Below are 21,937 nucleotides of genomic sequence, written 5' to 3'. Positions count from 1 at the left end.
ATTTTGGAGTTGGTTTGGTGTTTGGGTATTTTTTTAAAATATATTTATATACACACACAGAGTGCAAGTTTCTCTAAAGAAGTGATACTACAGATGACAGAACTTACACCCCCTGCAACATATGGAATATCCTGACCTCTCAAGTAAACTGAGCATACAAAAGTGATAAGAACAAAAGGTGCATGTAACACCAGCAGCAATATTATGTTTGGCTTTCCACTACTTCTGCCAGTTACTGTACATATATTACATGACTATTATAGAAATGGCACAGCCTCAGACACTTTCCACATTTTATTTACATTTTAAGACTAACTTTAATCTCAATCACATATCCATACATTTCCTTTGTTTCACTAAAACTTAAATGCATGGTTTATTAGAACAAAGACTGTAAACAAATATTTGCCATGTCCAATACATGTAACACAGGAGCTGCTTAACAGAAATTAATCCCCCCATTTTATAAATACAGGTATCAAAACAATCCTGAACATACTTTGTGACACTACTAGTAGTCGGCACCCACACCCTTGCAAAATTAAACAAGATGAGCAACGGTATTCACTGTACCTGCTACCTTAAACAAATTTAACTGCAGCTCTTTTACTAAGCAAGATGGATAAAGCATGCCATTTATATTTTGCCTTCTCCAGAAATTATTTTCAGTAACATATATTATTCCACAGCAATCTGACACTTTCTGTCATGCTTTCATCTTGTAAAACCTGAATTCCAATTATAGGCTATTTCAGGCTTATGCTTAAATGACAGTGCCTCAGTAAGAGAAAAAAAATAATTGTGCTGCCTTTTTCTCCCATAGTGCCTGAAAACATATTGGGCATACATATATTATATATATTCTTACAAATGTCCAGGTCATGTATACCAGCTGAAATTCTTTAATGTGTGGGTGTTTGCATTGTGAGATTTAATCAAGACATTACATGAGTAGAAGGTTTTGTTTTAAGACAGAAGTTTGAGAATCAGCTAAAATTAATTATTGTAAGTTTGTCCCTCTGGAGGTTGTGGAAGCTTCATATTTTCTTTGGACATCATTAGACGTCTTAGCTCTTGAAGTACAACTTTAATGCTATATGAATTTTGCCATTTTGCTAACACTGGTATGCTCCGTGCATCCACCTGGAAAAAGAAGAGAGAAATCTAATTTATGATTGAACACAAAATATCTACATAAATAACTGTTATCAACAGTTGCTCTAAGAAATGGTCTAAGCATTCCCTGACACCTTCTCTGTGGAATAAAGCCCCTGTGTTCCTAAAATATTTTAAGGAAAATAGTCATGTACTTACACACAGATACAGATTCTGCAATAAAATCCATGCAGGTGGACCCTTCCATCTGTGCTGCTACTTTCATTAGTGTGAAGGAAAGGAGGACAGGAGGAGGACATCAGCAAACTGTTCACTGCAAAACTGGAGCTGCTACCTTGCAAAATGTATAGTTTTTTTCAAACTACCCCCAAAGAAGAAACAAGTAATCACCTTCACTATGCTAATATATGCACCTGGGTGTTCCTCAGTTCTTTAAAAGAACCTGCCACGCAAGAGTCCATAGAATACCTTTCTAAAGGAACATTTCCCTTATTATTTCTTTGCTACAAATATTGTTAGTGATTTCTTTCATACAGATATTACACGGTGCTTCTGATACATCTAGAGGCACTACATGTACTAAGAAATGTCTTGAAATACTGAAATAACTGATTTGTAATGCTTGGACATTTCTTAGTTTTTTGCATCCTTCTCACAGTAAAGTCATCTTACGGAGCTGTGAAGATTACTGTACATCACTTACCAAGTGGAATATGAACTGAAAGGAAAGGACATGGGACTTCTCCTATGCGTTTATAAAACCTGTGGGACAATTTACACAATTATATTATAACGGGGAGGTTTCCATAGGAAAGTCAGCAATTGAAAGTCATCCTGGGAATTGTTTTGGCAGCAGGTTAAGTCCCAGCCCTTGCATGGAGGAACTTAAGAGCACAGAGAGGCCCACAGCTTTGCAACTGCAAAGCATACCCTGGGGCAGGAATAGGGCTATTGCATGCTACTAGATTCCTTTGGTAGAGTTGCAGCCCACATGGCTACAAGAGTGCTGGAAACCACTGTTTTATGATTTAGGCAGCATAAAACATCAAGAAGTTTCTTATTCCATCTTAATTGGGGCAAGCTGAAAGAAAAAAAAACCTGGAATCAGAAATAAGAATGTTAACACAGATGTTTTATTTCTAGATTATTTGAAGTGAAGCTATTTTCAGAACACCAGATGAGACTAAACCTTTGTGTAGGAGGAAACTGAGGCCAAGGTTTAACAACACACTGGCTTGGGCAGCAATACTATCTCAAGAAACTTTGGTTCCTTCTCTTGTTCCTTTAACAGTACTACTGCCTATTAGCTCAGGTAAACCATGTACAGGGAAATATTTTTTGAACTGAACTGACAGAATCCACCCAGTTTAAAACACCACTTTGGAAAGAAGTCCCTGAGCAGGATCCTTGACCTTATTTACAGCTCAGCACTTATAAGCATTTCTTTTCACACAATGTTCTGCTCAGAGTTGGGAATCCCTTAAAATCAGCAGAGTTGCCAACCACAGTGTATATCAAGCTACAGCACAAATGGCAGTCAGATGACCTAATAATTATTGGAAACATTTGAGAAAAAAGAAAAACCCGATCAAAAGAAAAACTCAGTTATGCAGTAACATCATGCCAGTTTAAAATACGTGAGTGTATGAGCCAATAGAGAAAAAGGTTGCAAAAGTTAGCACTGGTGAAATCCTCACTGTAATTCCTGTACTATTACTACTTTTCTAAAGGGGGATTTGGGTTAACATGCTAGATAGGAGGCAAAAGGCTGGAAAGGAAGTTGCTCTGGGACTACAGAAATGAACATCTATCTTCAGTCTGGAAATTCTGCTTTCACACCATCTTCCTTCTCCTTGCTTCTCCTCAATTATGCCTTTGTCGGCTCCCTCAGGTCTGGGTGTTCGCCTCAATTACAGCACACAGCAGCCAGTCACCACTGCTGTTCAAATAATGTAATTCTACAAAGACTGGAACATGAGAGCTGATCACTTAAGAGTAAACTTCTCCTGCTTTTCTTTGTTGCTGGAATTTGCAACAAAAAAACTCACAGACTGCAAACTCTGCTTTAACATTTCTATGAATACTTTCTGACTAAAGACTGCTGCAACGTGATATTTTTGTTGCTTATTTATCTCAAGTCTCTTTTCTGCAAGTCACCAACTTCTTTCATAACATCTTGCAGCAGTAAAGATGTTGGCTCAGGTTCTGTTTTCTGTCTTGCAGAATTGATTTCCAAGTTAGTGCATAATAAACTCACTTCATGAAGAACAATGATAAGACATTTAAAGACATTTAAGAGAGTGACACAAAGTGTGTTCAAATCAAACAAAAGCATTAGGTAATATTCAAATGCACACCCTGGAACACAGAGGGAGACATTTCAAGGTCACATAAAAGCTAATAAAACTGCAAACTGCAATCTGAAGACTATTTTATTTAGATTATTTTATTGGGGGAGTACATCACTGTGGAACGTTGAATAATAGCAAGAGAAGCAATATATAAAATAATTTTTTTTTCTAAATAGTCGAAAATAAAATAAATTATTTCACACAATTATGCAAAGTATTCAGTGTTTATAATGTTCCAAGTAACTTCAACAAGTAGCAAACGTCTACAGCAAACATAATCAAAGCAGTAACTGAACAGATTACAGATTTACAGCTGCGGGTCCCAAGTGATTTAAAAGGAAACAAGTATTTCTAGCTGTAAATGGTATCTTAATGAACAGAAGTGACTACAAACCCTGCAAGATAGACTGCTGAAGAGCACTATCACAGATGCAAAAATCAGACAACCTCAAAAGAAAATGGGAAAACAAACAGTACATTAAAATGCAACCTGTGTTTTATCAATATGAGTTACATAAGTCTCCATAATAATAATCTATCTCCAATAATAATACACAGTTTTACAAAAGTGATGCCATTAGCACATAAAAGCATTTTGTACAGATCTACACAAGTACTTGGACTAGTTTTTCTCACCTTAGTAACCTAATTCTGTATACAAATACAGCAGCTCCATAGGTAAATTAAAAAGAAAAAAAACCACAAACTTTTTTCTTAACTTGCAGATAAGAAAAGAAAGACAATTTTACAGGGCGTCTCAGAGCACCTAAGTCTTTTGCGATAAAATACTCCTGAACTAGTTCTCTCCTTTCCTGCACTAAATTTATCAAACTGATTCCTGAAGATATGCTGCTGGCAGGAAAGTTACTTACAAACTCCTCTCTCACAGATTAATCAAACAAAAAGTCCATAAAGTTGTACCTGTCAGTATTGATAAATTCATTACACACATGCCCTTTCCATGCAAAGTGTAAAGGGATTTTTAAGTCAAGAATGTGGAGAACCATTGCCCACAGGGCAGTGTGAGAACAGTTTTCTTAGATCCCTAGTAACTGCACTTATCTGTCTTTCCCCTCCACCACTCACACTCTAACTCAATAGAAATTATCACTCTCTAAAACTCCCAGTGTGGGTCCTACTTTTCCACAGATGTTAACTGGCACACAAGCCTACCCTAACAACATTACAAATGTTTTGAGTATAAGCGCTAAGGTAAAACAATTTCAGCTGCTGTTTGTCTTAGGTCTCTTTTCAGCAAGTCATAACTTCTTCCTGACATCTATAAGCAATGTGACCAAAAGCTGGCCACATGTCAAAAGCCAGGGTGCCTGCAGAAGCACAGACAGTAGAGGAAGTCTGCAGATGAAACCCTGCCATTAATTCAAAGAATTCAAACCACTTATGATCTATTAAATGAAAGATGACCAGAAAGTGGGAGAACAGCTTGGAAGAAACATGAAGGAACTATCAGGAAGCTGCAGTATTAACTGCTCCAGGATGCTGAACTTGCCCCAATGTTTGTTTCACAGTTCCTCTAACGACCACAAAGACAAAATAAGATAAAATGCAAGACACTGGGACAATGGGCACATTAAAAATTATATAATAAATGTGTTTTAAATTCATTACGTATGAAAATTCCTTTAATAAAAGTACTATTTATTCCTATTTAAATCCATTTTATAAGAAAGTTATGCATTTGTATAGCAAATCCTTCATAAGACACACAAGTTTTTCTTTTGGGGCAAAAAAATAATTATGGTTTTATGTAAGGTTATTAACTTATTAAAATCAATTTTTCCTGTGGCAATGACTCAATTTGAATAGTGTTTTTTAAATGACCAGGCAAATTTCCTGTCATAGTAGTCACCCTGTTCCTCAGCAAGCTGAGTGAGTGTAGACTTTTCCAGACAGAAGCTCAAACTTACTGGCTTCAGTAAACACGAGCCTTCAGGCTCTGCTAGTCTAAGGTCCTGCTTCTGAAAACCAACACTTATACCTTGAGGTATGCAGAGATTAAGCCATGAGAGCATACTTCTTCACTGAAACATAATAATACATGTACTAGGAAGAGGTATGAAAATCATCTTCCAAACATACTGTAAGCAGCTTTTGCTTCTCACAACTTCTCAGTAAACACACACGCTTAGACAACAAGCCACAGTAGTGATTAAAGGCATGAGCCAATTTGCAGATAGCAATTTTAACAGGATCTTCAGGTAGAGTAAGATTGTTAGCTACATAAAAGTATTTTCAGAGTAATTTTAGATTATTTCTGAAGCATTAGTGCACTAGCTTTGGATGACCAACAAGAATACTACTCTACAACCTACAACAGCTCAAAAGATCCCCTGAGAACCTCTTCCCCTACTAGAGTCATTGAGACACTTGAGCTTCACAGTTCAGTACTATTAATTACAGAAATGCAAGTCCATCTCTCTTTTAAATCTTATAAATTATTTAAAATCCAAAGATGTTAAGGCACCTTTAGGTATTACCTTAACCCAATTACTCTGCATTTGATAAAGACAAATGTACCCACAAATGTGGTTGTGTTTCCTGCTGATAAATGCACACACCACTGCAAATGCAAGGCAGCTCACACCTCCTCTCTGAGCAAAGGGGCACCTCACTTGCTCACAGCATTGAAGCACCTGGCGAGTAACAGAGTAACAAGCTTGCCTGAGCTGCTGCCACAGCTTGTCTGTGAACTCATCCCACCCTTTTCAGTGAAAGCAACTTACTGCAAATTGACCTTTAAAATGCAAGTGATTACCCGGTACATCAGAAGGTCTTTAAGACCGATGTTCAGAATCACCTTGGATTTGAATAAATCCAGTATAAAGGAAACAAGAGTATAAATACACTAGTTCATTATAGGTGAGTTAATACATCCAGAGTGAGTCTCATCAGGAATAACTTCCATTTTTAATAAGTGGAAACATCAGAGAGAATCTGTAATATTCCTGCTACAATACGAAACTAATCCCCTTTTGTAAGAGTATTATGAGGGAAATACCTACACACAGCTTAAACACTTATTGTTTTCCTGTTCAAAACTAAAACCTTCATCTTCATTTAAAGGAAACAACTGTCTCAATATTATAAATAACGCTCATCTCATTGGTAGGCCACAAAAAGCCACAAAGATCTTAAGCAATAGGCCACCAAATTTCAATTTAAATCTGTATTTATATTATAAAAATTAAATAGAAAGCTCTATGCAACATGCATATTCCTCACCAGATTTTCACAGAAATATATTTTTAGTGTAAATTAACAACATGGTTGATCTTACCATTTCAACTTACCATTCCATTGGAATTATTTATTCCATTCATATTAATTTTAGTTACAAATCTAACTGTAGGAGGTGCTTCTGGGTATTTAGGTCCACACTCTACTTTCAGACTGTATATTCTGTTTTCATAGTTTGTCTAGAAAGCAAAAAGACAGACTAATGCATTTTACTGAAAGCTAAATATTAAGATTTTTTTTAAAACAGAGCAAAGGCAAGAGGAATAACAATTATGAAATATGAAATAAATATAAATTTGTTAATACTGTGTACCAACTGAAGGTCTTGGATTACTGACTGATTTCCACTGTTTTGGCTATATTGATTACTTCATGATTATGCATAGATTACACTGCTTATTGACTACACCATACATAAGTTTTAATACAAATCTGGTTTTAATTCACATTTGTTCTCCTCCTTTCTATCCACTGCATCCTCAAAACAACAGTGGCACAGTACAGGACCAAGAGAAATCAATTAGCTTTAGGAAAATTACCACCTTCCCCTAAAATGAAATACCTAACACTGAAAAAAAAAATTGGAAATGGAGAAAGACAGAGATGCCAATAACCCAACAGTTAAGATACAACCAAGAACAAAATAAAAATAGAAACTGCAAAAGAAACATATTCTAGAAGTAGCTAGCACTACAGAAAATATCTGAAATTTCTGCAGCTGAGAATTACTTGGTTTAGTGGAGGATTTATGAGCTTTGACAGTAAAGTGACTGCTAGTTTGCAGATGTCATACCAAGGTGACCTTGACAGATAATTCTAAATACAAGCATACTTTGAGAAAGCCACATTAGAATTAGATATGGTTCTATTTTTTTTTATCTTGTCAAGGAGGCCATGCCAAGGATCAGTGCTTTGCTGGTCACTTGATGCACATGCCTCTGTGCTCCAAAAGGAAGATGAATTCCGTTTCTACACCTGCCCTTGCACTGGCACAACAGAAAGAGCCAACATGAACAAAAAAGCAGTAACATGCCTCTCAGCCTTCCAGAAGTAGCATCTTTAACCTGTTCTGTATCAGTCAGCTGTCACTCTCCAAGCAGAAGTATCAACCACATAGCCAAATATCAAACAACTGTCTAGTCTGTGGTTAATTACAATGCAGAGTGAAAACAAGACTACTGAAGCACCCTAACAGTGCACCATAATTTTTGAGCAGGCATAGAGACCAAACAGCAAGCGGGTCACAAAGAAACAGTGAAAAACAAAAGGTTTTCTATTATTCTTTCCCATTACTCTGAGTGTAATTAGGCAGTGGGCAAGGTTGCCCAAGGAGGCTGTGGATGCTTCAACCCTGGCAGTGTTCAAGGCCAGATTAGATGAGCTCTTGAGCAACCTGGTCTAGTGGGTGGTGTCCCTGCCCATGGCACAGGATGTTGGGACATCTTAAGGATGAAAAAATTCTTAAGGATCTTTAAGGTCCCTTCCAACCCTTAACATTCTGATTCTATGATTAAAAGCTAAAGGCCAGTTAAAAGTCATCTTATCCTACTAAAGGTAACATAGCTGCTACCACAGGAAGAAAATGCAGTAACTAAAATTCTCATTATTCATTCAGCCAGAACAAGTTACTTCCCCAGAGAGGGATGCTGTCAGTTACAGTGAAAATAGGCCAAAATGTATATAATTCTGCTCACAACTCTGGAAAATCCCAAGAACAGCACCCATTCTCATTCCCTTATCCAGATGGCTTCTCAATTTTGCTCAATTTATCAAGTCATTGTTTTACTGCAAGCCAGGCATCCCTGGCCAGCTTCCCAAAAAAACTAAAATCTCATTTTCTGGAAGTCAGAAAAATGTTTCCATTAATCCAAAACAAATCTTACCCTCCTCTCTTGCTGTTGGGTCACCTTTCAAATAAAGCAATAAAAAAAACTGATAAGCAATTTTTTTTTTTTTTTGCACAACTGTAGAGAAGCCACATATGAGAAGAACTTCATGGACAATATTAGCAACTTTCTCCATGTTTTGCCTAACTGTATCATCTACTTAACTCAGCCAATTCCAAAAAACACTCATCTTCTACAGGCCCTGAAACTAAATATGCAATTCTTCTCAAGGTGCTGTGACTGGTTTGGGAGCTGGTGGCTTCCACTTTCTACAGTCACTACATATTGCAGGTCATTCTATCTGCAAGGCTGCATGCCCCTGAAATGGCATAAGATATATTATTTGCATGCACTCTTTATCATAAAGGAAACAAACTCACAGAACTACAAATTGACCAGGACTAAAAGTGTATCTCAAGCTGGGTTGAGTACTTTTATTATTTTTTAAAAACACATGGGATCTTCCATAATAGTATTAAAAGTATAGTATTATACACGTCATAATCTCTTTTCAAAGATCTGTAGTAGTCTACCTTAGGTTGAACAAGAAAGCAGTCACAGGCAGTTCTGGAGGGTTTCTGGGGTGCCAGGGAGACCCTATGATAGCTAGGTCAAAATTCTCAAGTTTTTATCCCAATACATTAGACTACAAACTTTCTTCAAAATGGACTTAAACACTGATTCCACAGAAGCCAATATCCAACGCATAAAGAAATTATGATTATATTTTAAATCTGCCCTCTCCCAGCTGCACCCAAATCTTAGGAGCTCAGCAAGGTCATTCCAGTGTTCAAAGCAGCCTACTGCAAGTGGCAAAGGACTCCCAAAAGAAACTGGAATTACACTGAATCTATCTCTGGAACTCTGCTACTTTGGAAGACATTATTCTCACGGAGGCAAAGCTCTGATCTCTGTCTTGGACAGCTCATTCCATAAGCCCTGCTTATGGAATATGTCCCTCCCAAGAGACACACAAGATAGTTCTCACTCTAGCAGTGAAAGACGTGCTAACTTAGGGCTACTTAGATAATACTCATTTAAAGGTCTCAGTTACACACTGGTCTTTTCCATCATATTGTAACTTAGAAGAAAGTGGGCAGTAAGTCACGTAAAGTCCACTCATATCTGATTTGGCTGATACACACAAGAGGTGATTACTTCTCTTGCTAGTTCTATCAGTCTAAATGACACTCTACAGAACTTCAAAGGTCAGAAGGATTACAGGTAATTAGAAGCTGCTAGTGTTTAGGTATGATTTAACTGAAATTCTAACACTGTTATACTTAAAGACTGTTTGATAAAACTTGTGGAAGTTGAAAATACATTGCCAGTTTACTACAACATTGAAATTATCAGGCACATATGACAAAACAGGGAAAGACAGTTACCTGTTTATTGGACTATCAATGCACACATATGTTCAGTAACAGAGGAAATACAGAATGAATATACTCGTAACTCAGTAAAATATGTCTCAAATCACAACTGGCTTTTACAGGCAGCTGCAGAAACAAGGGAGGCTAGCCTGAAGCACTTACATGCCAGAAAATGAGAAATTATACACTATTTCTACAATTTCATACATTGAATTTTAACTATTCCTTTCCACTGTAGAACAGTAACTTTTTTTTTTTTTTTTTCATTTTGTATTGCCTAAAACCTAACAAAAATGTTTTATTTTGTCACACTTACCCTTGGTGGCCCAATAATCATTCCTGTCCATCTGGTGAGTGTCATATCTTCATCATCTTCAAGGCCCCAGCTTACTGTACCATCACCTACTCCCTTCTGCCCTTCTTCAAGTTCTTCCAATAAGCGAAAATTACGAGGTACTTTAACTAGAGAAAATGGAATAATGCAATTAATACCGCCCATATTAAGGAAAAGGTAACAACTTTGTTGCTTTTATATGTTACACACTGGCAACTGCTCAATGTATTTTCCAAGTCAAGCAAATATTGCCTGCACTAATTTATTTAGCACTCTAATTGCTTTGAAGCAACTTACTGCTTCACTGGAAGTTAATTACTACCAAGTAATACCGATACAAGCCATAAAACAGAAAATAGGAGGGCTCTCTTTAGTTTAAGATGGCTTAGTTCAGATTCTCTTTCCCAAGCACAATACTGTTTAGATCCAGGACATTTCAAAATCAATTGATTGTCTGTCAAGTTCTAATCAACCAGAATCCACATTAAATCAATATGGCAAATTTACTCCAAAACATAATTAAAGAATATAACATTTAACACAGATTATCCTAATAAATGTCAACTATAAGACTGAAATATTTTCACTTGATTTCACTTGTTTCTAAAAAAATCTAACAGAAGACTAATATCGAAAAGCAAATTGAAAATCAAGTCTTTTTTAATCTAGTGATTAATAGTGCCACTTGCCAGAGGAGAAAAAAAATAAGCACAGAAGCATTGATTAAATTGTTAAAGAGAGATGAAGACATATTCACAACTGAATACAAAGATTAACCACCTTTAGAAAGCACCAACTAATAGTCACCAAACTATAATTACAGGATTTTTATTATTATTCATGAAAAAAGGCAGATATTGATGGATATTAAACAACTGGATGCTCAATTGCTTTACAGCATCAAAGCTAAAATGGTACTTCAGCACTGAGGGAAGAAAGGTAATTAACACTTGTACATGCAATCATGGAATGCTTTTATTTTCAAATAAAATATGCACAATGATGTAGCAACAATATTATAATACCATAAAGCTTCCACTTAGCTATACCTGCTTGTAGCTTCTTACAGCTATAGTATTATCCATTATTTTCACTAGAGATCCTTTCCTGTAATGTAAGAATCCATGCGCTCCATAAAACTAAAAATTAAGCCTGGGTACACACGATGTTATCATTAAGTTTGAGTGATGAAGGTCAAAGAAAACCATTTTGCATATCAGTTATCCAGGTTTGCGTATCACTGTGATTTCAGGTTTTACATTAGCCTAGTCTGTGCTCCAAGCAGTCTCTATGCAAGAAAGCAAGAGTTTTAATATACTATATTATTATTTAGCCAGATAATTGATGCAGATATATGGACCAGTATAGATACACGTACCTTCTAGCAACTCTTCAAATAGCTTATCTTGCAGAACTGTAACTTCTCTTAAACAGCGTTTAAAACTTTTTTTTTTTAGTAACGCAGACTAGGGAGAGGCTTCTAAAAATTACAGAAACTATTGTCTCCAAGTTCTCCAAATTCCCAGGGAAAAGCATTATGGGTATAGTATAGAAGTCATTCATGTATGGCCTTACCTTCCGTCCTGCCTTGGTATTGCCACTCATCTGAGCCCTTACTGAGCTACTTCAGCTTGCTAACTGGGCAGAAAATTATACATTTTGTCCAGTCTTCTCACAGCTTAACAAACCAGCCCAGCCAGCACACATACCAAAAGCACCAGCAAAGTAAAGAGGCAGAACACATCTCAATTTTTTGACATAGAGCCTTTTAAAAACTTTCATTGAAACACATTTTCCCATCCTCTGGTCCCATTCTGATTTGTGATAAACATTAAGTGTGTACATTTACGTATCTAATTTCGACTAGAGATGAGAACTGACAATCACACTTCAACCACAAAGTTTTACTCCACATTCACACATGTTCTGGAGCTGGGTCTGCCAAACCAGAATGATAAACTACTGCTTTGCACCACATGACTGAACAGATTCTGATTGGTATGTGCAGCGTCAAATAAAAAAACCACAACAACCTCCACCTACAAACACCACGTACTTTAGCATTCACACATTACTTTAGGCTTCCGCAGTAGCTTAAATTCACCTTTTCTCAGAACTCCTGCTCTGACTGCAGAACTTCTGAGTCACAGTTTAGCTCTTTAAAAAGAACATAAAAGATGGTACCAAACAGGATTTAAGCTTATTTCTGTTATGTGTTATCACCTTTCAGCACAGCCTAGATGACCCAGCTGTTCACTGTCCTGATGCTCCATGCCTTCTCTCAGAATTCTATTGCTCCTGCACTAACCAGGCTCCTCTATTAGCCAAATTGTCACACTAATTTAGCAAAAAAGCTGTTTCTCCTTCAGGCAAAAATCAAATCCAACCAGTTAATCAAGTGAATTGACTCAGGAAAAAAAGAACAACAAATGCCAGAGCTGACTGCTGTGGCTTTCAGTGCCTTCCTTTGCAAAACCATGGGTGTGAGGATAAAGGAGCTTTTTGTGACAATAAGCCACTGCACTCACTCAACTGTATCATAAAATTGTACCCAACACATTAAACTGTAGGAGATGACACTTACTAGAAAATAACAACTCCTTATGATGAACTGACCTGTGTTCATCACATTTTTTCCATCATATATCTGTGTTCACTGGTTCCCATAACTGCTCAAGGGAGCAGTGAAGGACTTGGGAAACCTCCAGAACATCTCCAGAAAATAATTTAGATCTGCTCCGAAAAGAGACAAAACATCTGAGAGCAACAGCCAGGCTCCCCACACTAACATTCTTACCACTGCTAGAACTAAGTAGCAAAACACTGTTCTGAAGTTAAAAATAAGAGTAAAAATACCTTGTGTTAAAAAAAAAATACACAATAACCCCAAAAAAACCTCAAGACACATGCACAAAAACCCCTGTCAATAACAATAAAACTGTCCCCCACAAAACCCACTAAACTGCTTCTATGTCCCTGGCATGTATGATTAATGTTTTATCATCAATACTTCAAACTTTATTGAAGTAATTACTGAATGTTTTCATAGAAAACGATTATTGCTACATTTCTGACAGGTGACACAGAATAACTTAAAAATTAACACAGTGGATTTAAAAAAACAAACAACCTAACAAAAAATAACCCCTTACTATTATTTATAATTACAGACTTATAAACTTCTAGCAAAATTAAATGTAATTAAATACTGTTTTGAGCATCCACTTTTGTCCTTGTGCACACTATTGCACTCTCCATGCTTGCTTTGATCATGCTATAACCTTTACACAAAACAAGTATACCTAGCTTGAAGAATGGAACACACGTACAAGGATTGTGCTGTGTTCCTAGTAAAAAACAACAAGAACTTCTGTCTAGAAATCCCAAAAAGGATGATCTGGATTTTCCAGAAATTAAGTTTGCTCCTAGTATAAATAGAAAGTAAAAATATTCTTCTTCTCACTATTTAATGTATTCCAGAAGGCACACTCTAAACTGCATGTTAATAGTGCATATATAACTTGCAGTTTTATCTACAATCCAGACAAAGCAATTCATCAAATATTTGCTAAAAACTTTGAAATATTGCGGACTGAATCTGAGTAAGAATCATTACTTCATTTACAGAATTTGGACAATGAAACATTTTTCTCTTCTCATGTGCAGCTCATTAGCAGTATGAAATGACAGAAACCAGCACCATTCTTCAGCTGACTACCAGACCTCAGGTGTTCTCCCCAATGCCACTTGCTCATGAGATCACTAAGCAGCTTAAGACAGGTTGGTTTTACTCTCTGTAACAGGCACTCCTCAGCTAAAACCTCACACTTCCAAGTGAAGGGGATTAAAGCTGTCGATTTTAACGCTGGCAAAGCTATAGGCATGGTAAATTCCCCTCAGCGGGCTGTGATTTACAGCTCAATACAACACTGCATCCAGCACAGCTCTTTGCAACGATGGACTAAGGCTCTGCATGTGAAAACGTAGATGGTTTCATTCAGATTAAAAAAACAAAAAGCAAAAGCAACATTCCTCACCCAACCTCTCTTCACTTTATCTGCAAAGACCACCTCACTGTGGATTTTACTGACAAATAGCTTCCTGACACCCCTGCCCAAAACCTGTCACAGGAACTGCCAAACAACTTCTACCAAATTCTCACAAACAGCTGAACTAAATATATTTCACTTAAACAAACTAACAAAACATCACTCATTCTTACACATACCAATAGTTTTTAATTTAAAAATTGAATCCTTAAATTGGACTACAGAAATCTGTGAAATTACTGGTGAATTTAATACCCGGGAATTAGAAAAGAATGAAAGAAGACTTAGTAAACAAAGCCTGTAATTTAAGCATGAGGGTCCACTTTCATTTATATGGAGCTACTTCAGACATTACATTCTAAATCACCAAGTTAATAGAAATAAAAAACACACTACCACAAAGGACAAGTTAGGAAAAAACTTATAGCTATGCTTTAATCCAGAACCTGCATAACCTGGAAAAAAAAATCAGAAAAGAAAATAAAAAGGAATCTTCAGTGTCCATTAGTAGCACCAACTTTCACTAGAGTAACAAATGAGAACTGCCTGTATGGACCTGTTCTTACTAGACAGAGTTCCACAGCTGGTAATGTCAGATCACTCAGTGATACAGTGATTTAATCAGCAGCATCAAGACAGAACACACAATTGCACTTATGTGCACTTATGTCAGATTTGACAGACCTCCTCACTGGATACATTAAATCACATTTTTAAGCAATTCATATGGACACACTCCGGCAAATAAAGTTGGCAGTCCAAGCTCCTCACAAATCAAACAATTATTTGCTGTGTAACAGGCAAGAGTGGGATAACCTACACTCTGCTCTTGTCCCAGCAGGTTACAAAACCAAACCATAATCCAAATTTTTAATAGACTGGCTCAGAGCCTGAAGTGTCAAGTTTTCTGTTAGACCCAAAACTATGTTTTTTAGAATAAGTGTCCATAACAATATCCATACCAACATTCAGTTTCTCTTAAAATCTCCCCCAGTTCTTGACTTCAATCACTCCTGAAACTTACATCAGTACCAGGACCATTTTATCATAGTTAAACCAGCACACCCCATACTACCAACACTCCAGAAGACAACTCTACAAACAAATCCAAAGAAAAAGTTATACCAAAAAATCCTACATCAACACAGATACTGTCAGGGATGCTATTCTTCCTGATTGAGATAGCTATGTCAGGGAATCTGTAGTATGAACAATTTTGAATTTTTCAGTTAGCTCTTGCCCACTGACTTCCAGCAAAACAGAAACTGGAAAGTATGTTCAGCTTGGTAACAAAGAGAAAAACCTCTCAAACCCCATTTATCAGCTTCAGGCTCGCAGCAAAGTAAGCATTTCCTAAGGACAGGGAAAGGGGGGAAGGACGTCAGTCCTGCAAATTTCAAGCCATAGAACAATTTCTCCTGGGGCAGGGAGAGGAAGAAAAAAAATACAAAGACAAACAGAAAAAACAAATTGTTCCTTTCAGTCTCTGAGCAATTAATCTTGCTCTGGAGAAAATGAAGTAAAAACCTGAAATGCTATACTAACAACAACAGTCCACACACCCACAAAAAGAACATAAAACAACCAAAGCCTTAAATAGGCTCTGAAATGCCAATACATTAAAAACAAAACAAAACAAAGAAACAAAAATTAAGAAGAGAGAGAGAGGAAAGAGGTTCAGGGCATATGAAATACTAACATATTCTGTTCTGGCTGCAGAAGATATCCCTCTGAAAAAAGCTTTTTTGTTTGTTTGGTTTTTTTTTGTTTTTTGTAAACTTGATGTGTACTCTCTATTCTTGTTTGTCAGTTACCCTGCTCACATCACATACTCTTTAGCCTAGTAAATAGTCTGAAAATACACACAAGAAAAGCCCTACTATCAAGAATCTACTATCAGGAAGTACTGCCAGGTATACCCTAATGATATTGCAGTTATCTGAGGTTGATCACAGTAACCAGGGTCCAAAACCCTGAAATATTTCTAGTAACTTGCCTAGTTAGTACAACAACCAAGTTGGACATGACAGGGTTGTCTACAATACAACTCCATCGCTGGCATTAGTAGTGGAATGCAGCAATTCAATAATGGACTTTGTTACTCTTGTTGCTCTTGTTTTAAAATCAAGTATGCTACTACACACATAGTAAAATCACTGTTTCCAATAACCAAGACAACATGACTCTTATTCAAGGTAAATTGACATTTCCAGCTGCTTTCCAGGAAAGTTTCCACATATTTCAGGAAAATTCAATTCATAATTCTTTACATCAATCATATTAATAAAGCTGCATTTACTCTATGCTATTTTACTCTACTTTCCTCCAGCAAGTATGTCCCAAAGCAATGAAATTCGAGCAACAGAATATTCTGCATTAACTGTTTTGAGTTTAAATTAGGGAAGTTCTATACTATGTTAACTTAAATGGTGAAACCAAGGTATTTAGCAGCAATAGGTGGCCCGTGCACATTGATCAGGATGAGGAATAAGGTACTAATCAAGTCTGTACCTCACAGAGCTGTAAGCAACACCAGTTTAGGTCAGTCTTAACGATTTTGCAGATCCAACTATGCTTACCTGTGGAAATTTTCTAGGAATATAAATTCAAGAAGAAAATCAGATGAAAATTCATTTCCACATAGAAAGAAATTATTCATCCCAAAAGAAAGAAACAAGACAAATAACTTGAAGAATTAATAAGACACGAGTAGAAGGTAAGACTCCACAACTCAAATAAGCAAATGTGCATCAATGAACGCTATAGAGCAAATGGCCATTTATTCACTGTGTTCAATGCTCACTGTAATGCAGAGCCAGTTTTGCTACAATACTGAACAGAGATGAAGTGGTAAGAACTAAATGGGTTATTGCACTTCATTGCAGAACTAAAATATATATATATATATGGATATATTTATATAAAACACTATGAAGGAGCCCTGTAACTGGTAAACCTCTTTTCCTTTTATAATATTTGAAATTAGATATGTTGAAAGCACACAGGTTGGAAGCCTTCAAAGAAGAGGGGCAATTCTAGGAACCACACTGAAGCTAAACTATGCATTTCATCAGGTTTTGGGTTTTTTTTCATATAAGGAAATGTCAGTTGCTGAGAAACATTTCCCAGCATGAGGCAATAAAGAGCCACAGCAGTGTGAAAGCTATAACCCTTTATCTTAAAACCTAATTTTTGGTTAAAGCTAAGTAAAGTCATATTTGTTTTCAGATTTATATTGGTGAAAATTCCTATTTATTTCACCTAAGTGAAATCCTGCGTTTGCTAGTATCTTAATAGGCACAGTCCAGAACTTAAATTAGGCTGCATGAGAATAACTTTACTAAGAATTTCCTTTATATTTGAATCCAGCCACAGCCATAAACATTCTAAATATGGCTTATATTAAGAAGGCAGCTAATGAGAAACTGTTAATATAGCAGAAGTCTCAGTCATTTACTGCAACTCAGCATTCAGATTTTGGTGGAGGGGAAAAGGGCTGGACAGGTATAGAGATTATTTCTTTAGATCAGTTAAAAAACATTTTTTAGGTAGTTAAAAAAAAAAAAAAAAACCAAAACAATAAAGACAACACAGATTTATAGAAGCAGGTTTTTTTTCACCTGGCTTTCCATTTCATATGCATACTCATAACATTAAGACGCTATCAACTATCTACTAGTGATAATAATTGAAAATTATAAATTCTACACAGAATGACATTTTCAGTGACAGCTTTAGTTTCACTGGGGTGGGAAGAAATGAATTTCTAGACAGCTAGCCATTAGTAGCTGGATTAGCAGACACATACCTGATTTACAAACATGTTAAAATTGTTTAAACCATGAATCTTCATGCTGGAATAAGAGATCTCAACATATCAAAACTGCAAAAGCAACAATTTATTCAATATGTTTCAGCTGCTGATGGTTTCACACTAAGAATGACAAGACCTCAAACTTGAGTTCTCCAGCAGAGTGCACATTCCAAATACAAAACTTCTTCGGGAAAAGTTTGTTCAATTTGAGGTTTTTTAAATTATGTTTTAAAATGTGAGAAAATACTAGCAAAACAAATAGCTACCTTACCAAGGCATCACCTAAGTCTTCCCTTCTTTTATCTTGCCTCCTGAGTAACCAGAAGGAAGTGAGTTAACTCCTTCTAGTAACTTAGATTTCAACCAATTCTGTTCCATAATCCGTTGGATTATTTACTGAAGGCAGCCCTGCAATGGTCAGTATGCCCCAGGAAAACACATCATATCTGTTCAGTTTTTATTCACTTCTAATAATGCTCACAGCCACTCCTCTCTCCCCTCTTTACATGCTCCCCACTGCCACCCCTTTACCCTTATGAACCTTTTTCAGAGGAGCAGCAGATGGAGGTGCAGCTGCCATTAACTACCTGATTCATCAGAGCTACTCCAACCTCTGACCAGCAGCCCTGGAGGAGCCAATCTCTCAAAAATTCCATCAAGTTTTTCCCATTCCCCACCATCTCTCCTTACCAAGTTTCATGCCTCACAGAAAAGCTCCATTCTGCAACTCCTGCAGCCCAACTTCCAAATGGCCTCTCCAATCCCCTGATTTGTTATGGAACAACAATATCCTACATGTCCTAAAGTTGTACAAGGCACAACAGTAAATAAGAGCAAGAGACATCATATGCACCTTAGTGAGAAGAAGCACAGAGTAGTCAAGATTGGATATGTGCACACACAGAATATAGTCCAGACCTGAGAGCAACTCCAGCTGAACTGAGCTTTGGTAGCAAGGATGAAATAACATCACTCTGTCTTGACACTTTCATGCAAACACGACCATCCCGAGTACTGCTGCTGGCATAGAATGACTAATGGTGCTCATAAAAATTACACTGATGAAGAAGCTTGCTTCACTACAGGTACAAATGTTGTTAAGACTATATAACAGAGAAGGCATAAGCAAGTTCTTGGCAAAAACAGAGGGGGGGAAAAAAAGGAAAAAAAAAAAACCCTCCAACCTTCATAAATTCCAACAATTTTTTAAAGTAATTAAAATACCTCATCCAAACAAACTTTTTTTAAAAAAGTTACCACAACAACAGAAAACTATAGCACCAAACCCACTAAATTGGACTGCAGTCCCAAAAGAAAACTGGTGTAAATTGCCATAATTTTACAAATTTGCATCAATATTAGTGGCATTTCTTTATCAGTCTGTATTATATTTAAGTGCTTTTTTTTTTTTTTGTTATAAACAAGACCACTGTTAGCTCAGACAGTGCATGACCAATGATGCCTCACACTGTAAGAAAAACCATACAGGTACTAAACAGTTAAGTCACTAAATAACTCATCAGTTGACATCCAGGCAGTTTAGTGAAGGGTGGAAATGCACAAAGCTGACTACAGGTTTAACTGTATAGGCAACCACTGAATGAAACACATGAGATATTAAATAATTCAACCACCTTCCCATATGTTTTAGTGTATGAAATGACAGATAATGAAAAGTGACACGTTGTGATGCTTAGCAAATTGAGAATTACTATTTCAATTTTGTACGAAACAATGTAAGGCAGGAAGCCAGCAAACAGGAGTTTAGAAAAGGTATCAGTCACTTCAAAAACCACCAGCAATATTAACTGATTTAATAGTCTAAGGAATCAAGATTTCACCAGGCAAAGAAATCTTTCCAATTTCTACTCTCAGAAGTCAAAAACTAACCCCCAAACTTCTTTAATAAACTTGTTTAGTAATTACCCCATTATTAAAAGCACAAAGCAAAATAACCACAGAAAAAAATTAATGGAAGTTAAAATGGCTCATTTTTGAAACTTTCATTTTAAACCTGACTTTGTGTTGGCAGAGAGAAAAAATTATTTGAAACACATACTGCTTAAGTTACCTTTTAAATTACAATGATATAGAAACTTTTTTTTTCCCCAGATAAAGGGACAGGAGGAGCAGGAGACTACAGGAACCCAGCAGAGATCTCATCACGAAACAGCTTTCCCAGGGTCTGCTTTAAAAGTTAAGAATACAATGTGTGACCCAGATAACACGAGTAGCATCAAGGATTTAGTCTAGCAAAGCTGTAAAGCTGTCTTAAACGGGTTACAAGTCATTGATTAGCAAACAGTTGTTCTAACATTTGCATGAAGGTCCTTTTCAACATGACTCAGCACCTCTCCACAGTGCAAAACATGAAGATCCCTTATCTGTGTAAAACAAATAATGTTATTCTTTCAGTTTTACATGTAAGCATACACTTATGGATATAATCAGCACATGCACCAATCACCACATATTTAGTAAAAAAAACTGCCATTAAATTATTTTCCTACATTATTTTTAAGAGTCATACTTCAGCCTGCTATTTTCTACATGCTGTGGTATTCAAAGGTCAAATTATTTAATATTTACAAGATCACACATTCCATTTCAGAAAGAAAGAAAACTTGCAATTCCTTCTCTGGAAAAGTTCTAAGTTATATGAATAAAACTGCGAATATACTGAATAAAGTACATTCCTTTTATATGTATTGGGCAAAATGTTTTGATTTACTCAGGCAAATTGCAAACACACTTAATGATCCACTTTATGAATAGTCACAAATACAATGGAGGGAGGTGATTTTTTTTCTTTATGCTATTAAACATGTTTAATGCAAGAATTTTTAAAAATATCATACTGAATCTATAATTTTTCTATTTTTAAAATCTAGTTGGAAGCGTCTCATCCTTCTGAAATAAAGACTGTAGACCTCTGAAGTTCTCAGTGTTGAAGATTACACTCCTTCCAAAATGCTAACTAGAAATGGTTTAGAGTCACAGACTTAAATCATCACACATTTTTGAAAAGGCTGTAAACCAGAAGCTCATGTTATTCAGAATCAGTCTGACAGCTTCACAAGTCGTAAGTTTCTGCACTGATTCAATTCAAAATATTGTTTGAATTATATGCCATTAGTGTATTCCAAATGACAAATACAAAGAAAAACATTCTTTGGACAGGACAACATATAGGAAAACCCTTCCAAATACTTAAATCAAAGCTACTTTGAATGCTTTCCCCACAGCACTTTCTTGTCTGGTCTGTGCTGAGGTTCCCAAAGGCTAACTGAGACAACAGGGCAACAAAACCTAACGGGAGTAGCTGAAGCTGATTAGAACTTTACATTAAGTTTCAGTCAAGTTGACATATGAACTACAGTGTAGATAAAAAGAGCTAATAGGTATACTAATATAGCAGATAATACTAAAAGGTAACAGATAGGAGAGGTAACAGTAGATAAAGAGTAGAGACAGAGACAGGAAACGTCTGTCAACAAAAAGAGGCTGAATAGTTTCACAGCATGTATTTAACACTGCCTCTGGAAAAACCTTCCATAAGGCAAAACACAAATACTAACAAATACATATATAATTCAATTCCACCAACTACTCATAAGACTTGGAAATCTAATTCTTACATGAGAAGCCTTCTCATGCATGCTTAGGTTTATAGGATGGACCATCTGCCTCCAAATGCTGAAAGGCGTATCTTCCTGAAACTCTGTGTTGTACCTCTATCCAGGCTAAAATTTT

At 36.3% G+C, this 21,937-nt stretch overlaps 1 protein-coding gene across 3 annotated transcripts in view; it reads right to left on the bottom strand.

Annotated features, from left to right (window-relative positions):
• Positions 1 to 281: 281 nt before the first annotated feature.
• The window catches only part of UBE2V2 (ubiquitin conjugating enzyme E2 V2), a 30,328-nt gene continuing 8,672 nt past the window's right edge, over positions 282 to 21,937 (bottom strand). For 2 of the 3 annotated variants that reach the window (XM_053975745.1, XM_053975675.1), the window contains exons 2-4: positions 10,304 to 10,449; positions 6,779 to 6,904; positions 282 to 1,143 (exon numbers count right to left, since the gene is read on the bottom strand). In XM_053975745.1, the coding sequence (XP_053831720.1) occupies positions 997 to 1,143; positions 6,779 to 6,904; positions 10,304 to 10,348 (318 nt within the window). In that variant the 5' untranslated portion in view covers positions 10,349 to 10,449 and the 3' untranslated portion in view covers positions 282 to 996. The remainder of the gene's footprint in view (positions 1,144 to 6,778; positions 6,905 to 10,303; positions 10,450 to 21,937) is intronic. The other variant, XM_053975821.1, reaches the window with a different exon arrangement.

Source organism: Vidua macroura, chromosome 1, assembly GCF_024509145.1.
Source record: "Vidua macroura isolate BioBank_ID:100142 chromosome 1, ASM2450914v1, whole genome shotgun sequence".
NCBI lineage: Eukaryota > Metazoa > Chordata > Aves > Passeriformes > Viduidae > Vidua > Vidua macroura.
This window is presented reverse-complemented; position numbering and strand designations above follow the sequence as displayed.